General features: G+C 40.7%; 1 protein-coding gene across 7 annotated transcripts in view; it reads left to right on the top strand.

Annotated features, from left to right (window-relative positions):
- The window catches only part of ppfia4 (PTPRF interacting protein alpha 4), a 65,003-nt gene that overhangs the window by 33,064 nt on the left and 18,703 nt on the right, over positions 1-13,236 (top strand). For all 7 annotated transcript variants that reach the window (XM_026168330.1, XM_026168334.1, XM_026168335.1 and 4 more), the window contains 4 exons: positions 10,439-10,540; positions 10,678-10,842; positions 11,544-11,618; positions 12,498-12,569. In XM_026168330.1, the coding sequence (XP_026024115.1) occupies positions 10,439-10,540; positions 10,678-10,842; positions 11,544-11,618; positions 12,498-12,569 (414 nt within the window). The remainder of the gene's footprint in view (positions 1-10,438; positions 10,541-10,677; positions 10,843-11,543; positions 11,619-12,497; positions 12,570-13,236) is intronic.

Raw genomic sequence — 13,236 nt, forward strand, 5'->3', positions numbered from 1 at the left:
ACAAAAACTCTTTGTGCTTCTCCTTTCAACCGAGCAGAGGAAGTATTCCCCTCTTATCCTTCCTCTCTTTCTTTTGTCCCCTTTTCTGGCACAGGTTTTGTTTTGCTTTGATGAAGAAAACTCTGATACATGAATGGATGCTATTCTGGGTTTAGGCCTTCAATGGCACGGAGGAGGAGGAGAGAAAGTTGGGAAACTTGGAGGGATTTGACACCTATTTGCACGCTGAATGTGATATTCTGAAACACGGAGACATGCCCGATGTGCCAGCTATGCCATCTTGTGCAATACAATACACCGTGCCATTTTTGTGCTCTGAAGTCTTGCTGTTTTAAAACTTTTGATATGCATATTTTTACAGCAGACTTTCTCCTAGGTTTTATTTAAAACCCTCAAAAAATAATTTAAACTATTTTCACTTTGATTTTTATCAGTGTTTTAGAAAACTACATATCTGGGGAAGTTTTGTCCTTTTATTTCTAAGGTGCTTCGCCTGGACTTTAACATATTTCTGTAAAAATCCAGGTAAGCTTGTACATGAATTCTTTAAGAGTAGTCCTGAATACTATAAATGGTGTAAATGGTGATGCCTTTGAAGACAATAATATCAACAGAAAGCTAGGTAGGTGCAGGGACTTATGGGAATGTAAATGTTTAAGATCAAAATGTTAATTTAGAAGGTTTATTTATTTCAGTTCATTCAACTTTGATTGGAGTGGACGTGTAATATGGAATCTGGCAACTTATACTAAGGTTTAATACTGGTCAACGAAAAGGACCAAGACTCCTGTAGACCTCTGGCTAGCTTTAATATGGTGGGAAAAAAACTACAACATTTCTGTAATTGTACAATTTAACTACAAATACATGGACAGGAGCATAAACTAAAAGCTCATTATCTAGATCACCATCAGAGCATTAAAATAGTGTGATGGCAGCCAAACAGTTAACAGTATTAAGCTTCAAAGCTTGTATTCTACAATAATAGAGAGAAAACCCCAACAGTTAAAAGACCCCCTTTGACCAAGCACTTGCCGATAATGAGAGAAAAAACTCCCTTTTAACAGGAAGAAACCTCCGGCTCAGAACCAGGCTCAGGGAGGAGCAGCCATCTGCCGTGACTGGTTGGGGGTGTTCAGAGAAAGACAGGACCAAAGACACAATGTGGAAGAGAGCCAGACATTAATTCATTCATTCATTTCTTAGAGTTAGAAACTGTAAAACAACAATTTAACTTTGTCAAACTTATCCGCCAGTACTTTAACAGGGAAAACAGTGTAGGCTGAATTATGAGCAATTCAGCCTACGCTGGTGCAGTGGGACAGATGTATTCTAATACATGGCTGGGGCAGATGTATTAAAACACATCTGACCCAGCCATCAGGGTTCGTATTGTTGTTTAGTTTCCACACTGTGCCTTCTGTAGGAAAACTTTCGGAAAGGTTTTTGGTTATACTCGTGCCTCCAGAGCATCAGTCTGAGCTGGGATCTGTCAAGAGCTGCAGTCAGCTGCTGCTGCTGCATCCTTCCCCAGTCTCAAGTGCTGTCACACCATCATACAGAAGGAAAGCCTCTCAGCGGCTTTGTGCATGTTTGTGTTGTAGTGTGTGCAACAGAATGTATCTGCATTCATTTGATGAAACATTTTATGCAAAGTTTGTCTGCTGCTCAAACACTTTCCTAATGAGCTGTTGCCGTGGCATTGGCAGCAGTGTGAGAGGTGGCGTCATGGCAACAGATTACTCACTGGCTACTTTAGAGCCAACACCCCAGCTAGGTGTTTTTTCGTCATGGCTCTTGTGTAGGTTCGCGCTTTTGTGTCTATATGAATGTCTGTGTGTGTGTCTGTGTGTATGCGTGCTGATTAAGATTTGCCAGAGGAAGGTCGAGTCCACCTTTCGGCTGTTTGCCACTTCGCTCTTCCTCTCTCTGCAGTGGTGAAGAGTTACAGAGCTGTGATATCTGAATCTCTCCAGGGACTCACTCATTCTCCAGTCTCTGACCCTGCATTCATCTTTGCTGTGGCATCCCTTGGTGAATTACCAAGATTTACATCACAGTTGGTGTAGACAGTTGTCTTTCGATGTGTGCATGTGAAAGGAATTTAGTCAGTAGGCATAATCTCTGATATTGTATTGTAGCTTGCTTTTCTTTGCCTCTCCACAGCAAATGAACAGTTCTGTGGTTTAAATCTAAAAAGATTTAGCCTCACCAGTGCATTATCATGAGTGTGCATTGTATAACTTTATGCAGAAAAAACACTTGATATCTTGGTGTATTTGCAACAGCTGTTCAGCTAGACTTTAGTGAACTCTATAGGCAGAACTGAACTTTTTCACTGCTATTGCTCATCCACAGACAGAAAAGTGGGTAAACCAAAACTATTTATAGTCATAATGGTGACAGAGAGCTGAATACTGCTGCTCACTTATTGTCGCTTTTGTCTTTACCCTAGCTTTAACAACTCTTCTTGATATAGCTGATCAGCTTACATCATACCATTTAAAAGGTTGCAAACAATAAAATTAAAGAAAATATGAAAAACAACATAAAAATACAATTAATTTAGGATTCAAGATTAAAGAAGATACAAGAAGCAAATTAATTAAAGCAATTGAAAACAGAAGCTAAATAATTTGCAAAAACAAATTTATCGAGGAATTCATTGTTAGGGTGCACTGTGTAGAAATCGGGGTGGTTGGAGAAAAAGAAAAACTAACCACCAGTCATCTAAGTGCAGTATGAACGTGCAGTAAAACTCACTGGACCAAGTTTAATATCACCCATAGCACTAGTGTAGCATAGAAGTGATGTACATTGGCAGTTCTCCAATGAGGGCCTTATGTCTGTCAAATCCCTTGGCCACAGAGACCATGCAACTTTTTCATATAAGATGCCGTGATGAGTACAATAAACATCACCATAGAATAAACCTAATGACATAATGATAAACAGTGTCCAAGTTGATGTTTAGAATGTGTATCTGTTTTGTAGAGATGTAAAATATATTCAAGCTGCTGATGTGCGAGATCATAAATTAGCATAAATGATATCATGTAACACAACCCTGTCCTGTGAATCATGTGAATATGATGTGATGTGCGAATGTTTACAGCTTCACTCGCTTTCCTGTCTTGCTTAGTCACAAGTGTCCCTTGTTTCCTTTCCTTCCACCTGCTGATGCTTAGAGAGGAACTGCTTGACCTCAGCGCGTTCAAGCTCTGGCAAGTGTCCATTCATGTTTGCTTTGGCTTCACTCTCCTGTCTTGTAAATCCTGTCACACATTTTAGAAGTACAACTGATCAGTTTATAAATCCATTCTAAGGACACAACGTCCAGGAGTATCAAGTGAGATAGTTTACATTTCTGTGAATTTTTGACTCTCGTTAACAAATCCCAGTTTGCCAACGAGCTGTGGAGACACTGATGAGAATTTCTGCACGTAAAAAAAAGAGTTGGAAAAGTCACAGTGTAGTGGGTTAGTGCCAAATTGCCAGATTTTCACTGTTAGCATCACCGTGGTTCATTTATGTTTCTGGGCTCCTATATCAACAAGCATACTGTTAAGTGATATTACCAGAAGATAAATGAATTACTCCTACTGTAGTCCAGGACATGTTGATACTGTTTCAGTAGATTCTAAGATGTATAAATTCAATTTAAATCTCTTAAATCTTGGATGAAGTTACATAAGGACATAACACTGTCAAAGCAGATTAAGAGGAAGTTCTGTGTTTTCTTTGACTATGATTGACTGTGGCAGTATGATAGTGTGGTACATGATGGTGCACTGTCATCTCACAGCAAAAAGGTCCGAGGTCTGAATCCACTGTCTGACTGGAGCCTCTCTGTGTGGTGTTTGCATGTTTTCCCTGTCTCTTCTTGGGTTCCCTTTAGACACTCTGGCTTCCTCCCAAAGTCCAAAGACATGCATGTTAACTTAATTGCTGATTCTGAATTGGCCGTAGGTGTGAGTGATTTTCTGTGTTAGCCCTGTGACAGGCTGTACCCTGCCTCTTTCCCTTTGACAGCTGGGATTTGCTCCAGGCCCTCTGCGACCCTTAATTGGATAAGCATAAGAAAATGGACAGATGGATGGATTGAATATGATTGCTGTATTAATTTATTAAGGATCACAGTCAGAGAAGGTGCCACGCTGGGTATTTTCACAGTGATTACATCAATAAGAATAGAAATTAAAAGGTCTATTTCATTACTTTCCAATCTCTTATACAAGTAACTGGGAAATTTAAAAGCCAAAGATCAGCCTTTGGAGAAAGTCTTGGATTCCCTTTATGTGGTGCAGAATACTATAAAGCAGTATTCCCATGGTGTTGAGTGTATAAAGAGTTATAGTCAGTGCTGGGATTTGGTCTGATGAGCAGTACTTTTAACTTTAAGAGCAGACATGAAATACTGCATAGTTCACTGGGATACATTTAGAGGAATTAAATAACAAAAGAAGAAGGAAGGGCTCTTTCTACTGCTGCATCTGGAATGAAGAGTAGTGTGATGTAGTGTTGACAAGGTGTTAAGGTGCGAAGGGCCAGTATCTGTCATGATCAGGTCCTCTGAACTCAGTCAGTTTTCTCACACAGCAGAAAATAACTGGCAAGGTGAAATATAACCACGTCAGTTCTGATGACCACCTCCTAAACCCCCCTCCCACACACACACACACACACACACACACACACACACACACACACACACACACACACACACACACACACACACACACACACACATTATTCACCAATAAATTCCACAATCTCACAACGCTTTACCTTTAATGCTGAGACAATGACCAACCAGCAAAGTGAGCTCTACTGTTATTTTGACATTGACTGTATCCTCCATATCTGTTATCATGGATGCGAGAGATGTGAATGAGCAGCTGAGGGGGCGGCCTCAGATATGGTTCAGGTGTGTGGTGTAGGTCGAGTCCCCATAGTACCGACCTCTATGCACGCTGCACACGTACAACGAAAACACAAAAATACACTCACACACAAGTAGAAAAGGATAACCGCAGCCACAATAAGTCTTATACAGCTTTTTTGAATTGCATGTGTGTGTGTGTGTGTGTGTGTGTGTGTGGTGGGGGCTCTTTTAGCCGTTTTTTTTTTTTTTATCTGACTCCACTCCAATCTTTTGCCTTCTCCTTCTCTGCACACACACACACACACACACATATACACACAGCATTTTTTTCATCCTTTAATCCCAAACTGCTTAAGGAAGGGAAAGGGAGAAATCCCTTTACAATGTCTGGGCTCAGCAGTGTTTGGTAACCACTTGCTATCTCACATTGTGGTTGGAGGCAGCCGTGTTCCTCCAGACACCCGGAGTCTTCTCTCTCGGCTCTGTACAATATGCACCCTGACAGATGTCAAAGTTTTCGTCAGCATGTATTGTGCCGTTGTTTCGGAAACGTTAACCTTTTCTTTTTTCTTTGGGTTTTGAGTGGTGAAGGTTATATAGTGCATTTGGTTTTGAAATAGAGCACAAAGTCAAAGGCAGTAACGGCAGTTAAAAGGAAGTCATTCAGCAGATAATGTGTTATATGTTACATGTAACAGGTGTTTTTTATATACTTTATAAATACTCCAAATCATGCATCCGTATCTTTCCTTCGTGACGGTGCATGTTTCTCCCATTTGCATTTTCTATGTGTGTGTTTGCTGTTGTCTTTTTTACATGTTGAGATTGGGAGAGAGATGAAGGGATGAAGAGATGAACTAGAAAACGCAAGAGGTTGCCTGTTGAGCCTTTTTTGTCATGATTGAAAGAGAGAGCGAGCTCTAACATCTGTTGGCGGATTTGGGCCGAGCACATGTCTATTGATGCACCCCTGTGGACCCTGTGGAATAAGGGAAAGTAAAATGAACAAGCTGACCCATTTTCCCCTCTCCTCTTGTCACTCGTTTCCTCTCTCGATCTTTATTCATTCGCTCCCCTCTGCTCCAAAGTCATTTTTTTATTATTATTATAATAATTTTTTTAATATATTTTTCTGCTTGCAGCACACCAGACAGGATAAATGGAAATGCAGAGATCAATATGTTTATTTATATATGGTGTGTGGGTTTGTTTTAATGTATTATTTAATGTATTATGGGGCAATCGTGGCTCAAGAGTTAGGAGTTCACCTTGTAATCGGAAGGTTGCCGGTTCGAGCCCCGGCTTGGACAGTCTCGGTCGTTGTGTCCTTGGGCAAGACACTTCACCCGTTGCCTACTGGTGGTGGTCAGAGGGCCCGGTGGCGCCAGTGTCCGGCAGCCTCGCCTCTGTCAGTGCGCCCCAGGGTGGCTGTGGCTACAATGTAGCTTGCCATCACCAGTGTGTGAATGTGTGTGTGAATGGGTGGATGACTGGATATGTAAAGCGCTTTGGGGTCCTTAGGGACTAGTAAAGCGCTATATAAATACAGGCCATTTATTTAGATAATCATTTGCAACTCAGCTGGGTCATTATAGAAGAGAATCTGCCTTTCCTGCTGGATGTAATGTTGTTTTTTTATTAAAAAAGTTTTTATATCTCATCTGTATGCTGGAGTCAGATGACAGAATAAATATTAAAAGCACCAAGCAAAATTAAGAGACGCATATCTTTTTTTTTCTCATGACATTCAAATTACTAATCCATGCAGACATGTGTTAAATATCACAAACGTGTGGCACAGTGGTAGACACTGGCAGAAAGAGCAGCATCATTAGTGTAAAGCTAAAGGTAAGACTGAAATGTGGGGCTAATTAAAAGTACTGAGAGCAGTGTGGGTCATCCCCCTACATCAGCTACTGACATCATTAGCCTCTTCAAAGTTTACAGTAACAGAACTCAGATACAATTTCACTTCCCCACTAAGATGCATTAACCTCTTGATTAAAATTGAAATCAAACTTACAGGAGAAACAGTCCATCCATCATGCACATTAGTGGGCATAACGTAATTTTTTATCCCTATTATATTTCTCTGTGAAAAGGCTGCACGAACGGGCAGGGCTGCGTGTAAGCTGTTCACACCGAGATTTTATGATTTTTACAAGATATCAAACATTGTTGAAAAGGCAATGCATGATATCTTTATTTATATTTAGTAGTTCATCCTCTCTCATATAAATGTGCATTTTTATCTTATAATGCTAGTATAATATTGCTGAGGGTCTCTAGAGATTCTTCAGTAGTGATAATTTATCAGCACATCTGCTTTGCTGGTGAAGGCCAGTGCAAATGGGGCATGTCTTGGAACATATTTTCACACCTGTCAGTGTATTGCCACTGTGGTGCCAGTTTCATGTAGGGCTGCAGTTGTGGAACATTTCCATACTAACTTTAAAAAAACACATCTCCTAGTCAGGGCTGGTGTTTAGGTCATCTGTGGAAAACGTGAGACCAGGAGTGCGGTGTCGTAGCTGCAGCAAGCTTCAGGAAAAAGCATATGTTTGTAAGTGGATGTGTGTGTGTGTTGGACAAGCAGAGAGACCGTAAGCCGCTGGGTATTGGTTTGGACTACAGCCGAGCTCACAGGAAATGCCAACAAAGCACCAAGTGACATTCAGACAACATGGACAAAACAAACGCACACACACTCGTGCACACACAGATGCACAGACTTCGGTGAACAAACAGCTATCCAATTTTTGTTCCAGTGTGATCGATCGGGGAAAAATATTAAAAATCAACTTCCAGCAGGAGATGTGTGTGCCACCGACTGGTTCTCTGATGTAGAGTGTAGCAGCAGCACTCTTAGTACCTCATCTAATCGAGTACATCTAATCGATTGCAGACAGAATAACAGAAAATCACATAGGAAAGTGGATTAGATGTGGGGCTGTGAGACCAGGAAGCACCCTCTGACATAAGGATTGACTTCACATAGGTTACATTAACCATTAATAACACTAGTGGGGTGAGTGGCTATAGCTCAAGTGGTAGAGCAGGTCAGCTACTAATCGGAAGATTGGTCTGTGTGAATGAAATGTCTGTGAATGGTAGATAGAAGCATTTACATAGAGCATAGAAATAAATGCTTGTGTGAATGAGGCAAGTTGTGTAAAGTGCTTTGAGCGCCCAGTTAGAGTAGAAAAGCATTATATACGAACCAGTCCATTACCATTCACCACTAGTGCATAAAAAGCCATGTGGTGACACATCACCTTTCCTTCCACTGATCAAAAGATTACAGTGAGAAGCCTTTCTTGATTTATCGGAGTTTAACGGGATGTGGACCATTATCTCTCAAACCAGTGCATGTGAAGACGTGACAGTATCAGAATTAGCATGGATGTTTTATGTATTATGTATATGTTATTATTATGTATTATGGTTGTAAGGAGGTAGGATGAGCTGCATTGTGTTAACTCATATTCAGATTCACATACTCGTAAAGTACATTGTGAGGTACAGATAGGCCGACAACTACTTTTGTGTAACGTCTACACAAACCTTTTTTACTGCTGTCATTTAAAGCACTTGTTTGCCCCCAAAATGAAGCATTGTATGGTCAGGTGAAACTCCATTAAAGTTTATGTACTATAAAAGAATCAAACTTACGGCAGAAAACCGCAGTTCTATGACAGCCATCTCCCAAACTATTAAAGGTAATGGAGCTATCTATTTACGACGCCAAAAGAGCATAAAATGTCCATCAAATTTATAAAGTGTGGGACATTTGCGGTTGCTTAGAAAGGGAGCGCTGATATCTCTAGTAGATTTGGAGACTTCTGTGGCAGTAGGAACAGAGAAGAACACTTTTTGTATTACAATTTTAACTTTCAAATGTGCATACACACACTAATATGTTAACAAGCCAGTAAGCTTAGCCAGTTAGCTTAGCTGAACAATAAAGACTGAAAATTGTTTTAAAAAGCCATGCTCTATCCAAAATTAAGAGCAATAAAACATTTTTTAAAAATTAAAATCTTTATCCTTTAAGCTCAGGTCCTCTACCAGTGGCCTGCTAGCTTGAGGGTCCTGTATAGTATCTTTGCTGTTCCTTGGACTCCGCTCTTCTGGAGATTTCAGATGTCAGTCCTGGGATCTGCTGGAGCCACTCCCAGCCCTTGGTCATTCTTGAGCTTGAGCTTTACAACTCCACAACTTTATTAGTGCAAAAAAACCCCATCAATGTATTTTTACTTAAACAAGCAGCTTTTTTATGTGCATTAAGGTTATATAAAAAATTAACAGTGCAAATGCAAATCCTTGCTGACAGTTTAACCAAAAGGCATTTCCAGTGGAAATCCTCAGCATAACCATGTATAATATCCACAAAACTTAAAAAGAGGTTATACACACACAATACGGTAATATTATGTTGAAGTACAGTACGTATCACTCCGTACTGAAACATTTGACAGATTTTCGAGCGCCGTGTACGACATAAAATCATTTCGAGGTCAGTAAACACAACCAGAATTCATACATAAGGCACACGGGATTATAAGGGGCACTGTCGATTTTCAGAAAAATCAAAGGATTGATTTTAAGTGTGCGTAATAACGACGGCCCGCTACCAAAAATAGTGCTTTGTTGTGCTTCTGACAGATGAAAGCCAAACCAGTTCCACACCACTGAAGTTGCAGCATTTTTACAAACCAATTCTGGTTCATCCGTTTCTTTCAATGACCCGCTTTCACTCTTCTTATTCTGCGTCGCTGCCATGTGCGTATGTAAACAAAGGCACTGCGCATGTTTTACCCATATCTATCGCGATATTTCATTTTCTTATCAGCCCGACATTACACTGGTATTACTTGCACTTGCAAGTGCGTAAAAGCTTCAGTGAAGTGTATAGCCTTCTGTCAGTAACTGAGGTCGGTGTGTTATAAATGACAGCTGGAGGTGTTCTCATCATTGTCAGTTCTATCACTTATAGAAATGACAATTGCAAGAACTGAGAGACTTTTTCACCGTGGAACAAACTTGTTGTTTCATGAGAAGTTCGTAATCTTATCTTTAGTAGCACTGACGTGACCACACCAACAATACAGCAATGTAAGGGCCAGAAAATTACCCAGACACTGAGGTAGGCAGAGTGGCACAGCTCACATTTTGTTTATTCAGCTCAGATAGTGCTGTTTTTGTACCTAGTGAGTCATGGAATTTCCAGCCTCTTAGACAACCTCTTATCGCAGATGCACAGAAAAATTTTTCCCAGAAATCATCTCTCACACAAGAACACTTTTATTTTTGGAGAAGCCACCCTAGACTGCCCATTATTTAAGTGTGCCCTGACACCCCCTGCTGATAATGTGTTCCTCTTGTTTGTGCTTGTGTCTGGCCACCAAACAGCTCGGCCACATGCACACACTCTTTAACTACGAGACTGCAGCTGGATTCGTGCTCAGTTAAACAAACGCACTCAGCCATTACCTCGATCAGTGATACAGTATTAACCTCTGTATGGGTGTTGTGTGTGTATTTGTTGTGTAGGAGTTTGCCACCCTCACAAAGGAGCTGAACATATGCCGCGAGCAGCTGCTGGAGAAAGAGGAGGAAATATCTGAGCTGAAAGCAGAAAGGAACAACACCAGGGTATGTGTGTCTATGTGTGTACGTGTGTGTCTTTGAGGGCGTGCGTGTGTTTGACGCTGATGAAAACAAACAATGTTTCTGGAATTAGTATTCTCTTTGGTCATGCATACATTGGTGTGTGTGTGTTCGTGCTGTAGCTGCTGTTGGAGCACCTGGAGTGTCTGGTGTCTCGTCACGAACGTAGTCTGAGAATGACAGTGGTAAAAAGACAGGCACCCCCACCATCTGGAGTCTCCAGCGAGGTGGAGGTCCTCAAAGCTCTGAAGTCGCTCTTTGAACACCACAAGGCTCTGGATGAAAAGGTGGACTCTCTCGCTCGTTCTCACACACACACACACACACATATTGCATGACAGAGGTTAGTTCTGACAAGTAAATGACAAATCTAGAAACTTGAGGACACAATATCTTAACAGTTTCTTGCTTCAAATGTGTCTTTTAACAGAATTTTTGCCTTTTTTCACTGTTTCTTAGTTATTGACGAACCTCTGTTTAGGACAAAAACAGACAGTGGCTGAAGTCATGAGACTTTATTAAGAGAAAACAGCATTGGCAACAGAATTGTACAGCAAATGGATGCAGATGAAAAAATAATCTGACTCTATATTAATCTCCTAAAACCTGAACTTTTCCACAGCGTGCATGTTTAATTTCTCTTTGATATTTGGGCTGATTGGGACCCAATGAATGTAAAAACAAAGAATCACCGGTTTGTTTGTTTTTTACACAATTTGTGTTTCTAAGAAAAATGAGAGCCACATATGAAGACATTCGTTTTAAATTTTGATAAAACAGAGGCAGTATAATGTCCCTGTAAGTGGATATCAGGCCCTTGTAGAGCAAAATTTAGTATGTTGGTCTAGACAACCCAAAATGTGATGTCCACATATGTGGATGCCAGGAGGTTAATATAAAAGTGAAAACTAAAAATCATGTAGTTTAGATTGCTTTGCCTTGAAAGCTTAAAATAACTGATTAAACGTGTGGACGGTGTGTTTGGCAGGTGCGAGAGAGGCTTCGGGTGGCTCTGGAGAGGGTTGCCACCCTGGAGGGGCAGCTAGCAACTACCACGCAAGAGGTGAGCAATGCGTATCTATGTGCAGAGTTTTTATGTGTGTGTGCGTGTGTGTGTGTGTGTGTGTGTCTATGTGTGTCGTTGATGGTAAGTAAAACATCTGCTCAATCCCTCGAGTGCCTCGAGTGTGATCGGATATACAATTTGCGTATCACACTGTGTGAGAGTCTTCTCAATCCTCTGTTCATATACATAAAACATCTATGTATAGATGTGTGAAACATAGGGCTCAGGGGCAAAAATCGTCCTCACAAAGACTCCAATTCAGCCCAATTAGGCTTTGGGAAAGGTGAAGAAGCGCATAGATTTAGAACTTTTAACTCTATTTTAATACGTTTCCAGCCTTTCCTATTGATAAAGACCTCCCCCGTTGTTTTTCACTACCTACTATACAAATATCTACTGAAAAATTTGTCCTCAGCAAACAGATCTTTTAATGTACTTTTACACATTTATCATGTAGACAAACTGAGACATGTCGTTGGTTGGACTTATTTTCCTCATTAATTCTTATCGGGGATTAAATGTGTAGCTAAATGTCTTTACACCGATGTAAAATGGGTTTGACATTCCTGATTTATACATTAAAAGGTAAACAAAGAACAAATTCTTAATTTGATTCAAAATCAAACCTTGTTACTGTAAATTGCACTGATCAAAGAGTCTTATTTGACTAAAGCGAATCCTCCTTCGCACCTCTTTTCTTTTTTTTTTTGAGCATTATTCATATTTGCAGATATGTAAAACATGAGAGATCTTGTTGTCTGGCAGCCATGCTTCCCTTTGGGAGGCTGGGTTCTGTTCTTGGATCGACTAAGTGACAAGAAAAGTAAGTACGTTTATTCAGTGTTCTTTTTTTGGTCTTTTTAATCTACATTGCAGTTGAACATGGTGAGACAGAGGAAGGATGGTGACTCAGTGGAGCGAACAGATGGATCCAAACCTACATGGAAGGTCTTCCTGGCTGTGTGATTGTTTTTGTGCTATGTGTTTTATTTTGTGCCTGCTGATAGTATTTGTCTGCCCGTCTGCTTTTGTATCTCCTTTCTGTCTTCCTCCTACACAGTGACCCACACATATCTATACACAAAGGAGCATAAATCTTCCCTTACCTTTCTGATTGGGTTGCTAACTCTTGCCCTTCATTCAAGCCTGGTTTGAGGCTGGGGCTGAAACAAACACGTGTGACTGTGAGTGGATCAGATAGAAAAATCAAAGATTTACATCTAAAAAGAAATGTATCAACTTTTTATTAAGAAAAAACAAAAGCATGGAGGATAGGCAGTGGGGGAGGAAAGAAGAGAGAACTGGCTAGAGTGTGGCCATTAGTAGGGTGAGTGCCGTTTAGATGTCACAGAGTGTGAAGTGTGCAAACACACACTCTGTTAGGACATTTATCGATGACACCCGCTGCACTGCTGACAGCCACTGCCCTGCAGTGTTTTGCCACAAGTTCCCACTCCCAACTCATTACATGAAGATGCTTTGTCAGGAACCATTTCTTGCTACACAAGGGGTACCCCCATGAGAGCGTTTTCCATTGCACAGGACCACCTATAGTGTCAATTTTCCACATGAGGAAGAACAAAAGCCAAACCAGAAAAGTTTGTCTGCCTGGTAC

This window comes from Astatotilapia calliptera, chromosome 5 (genome assembly GCF_900246225.1).
Source record: "Astatotilapia calliptera chromosome 5, fAstCal1.2, whole genome shotgun sequence".
Lineage (NCBI taxonomy): Eukaryota > Metazoa > Chordata > Actinopteri > Cichliformes > Cichlidae > Astatotilapia > Astatotilapia calliptera.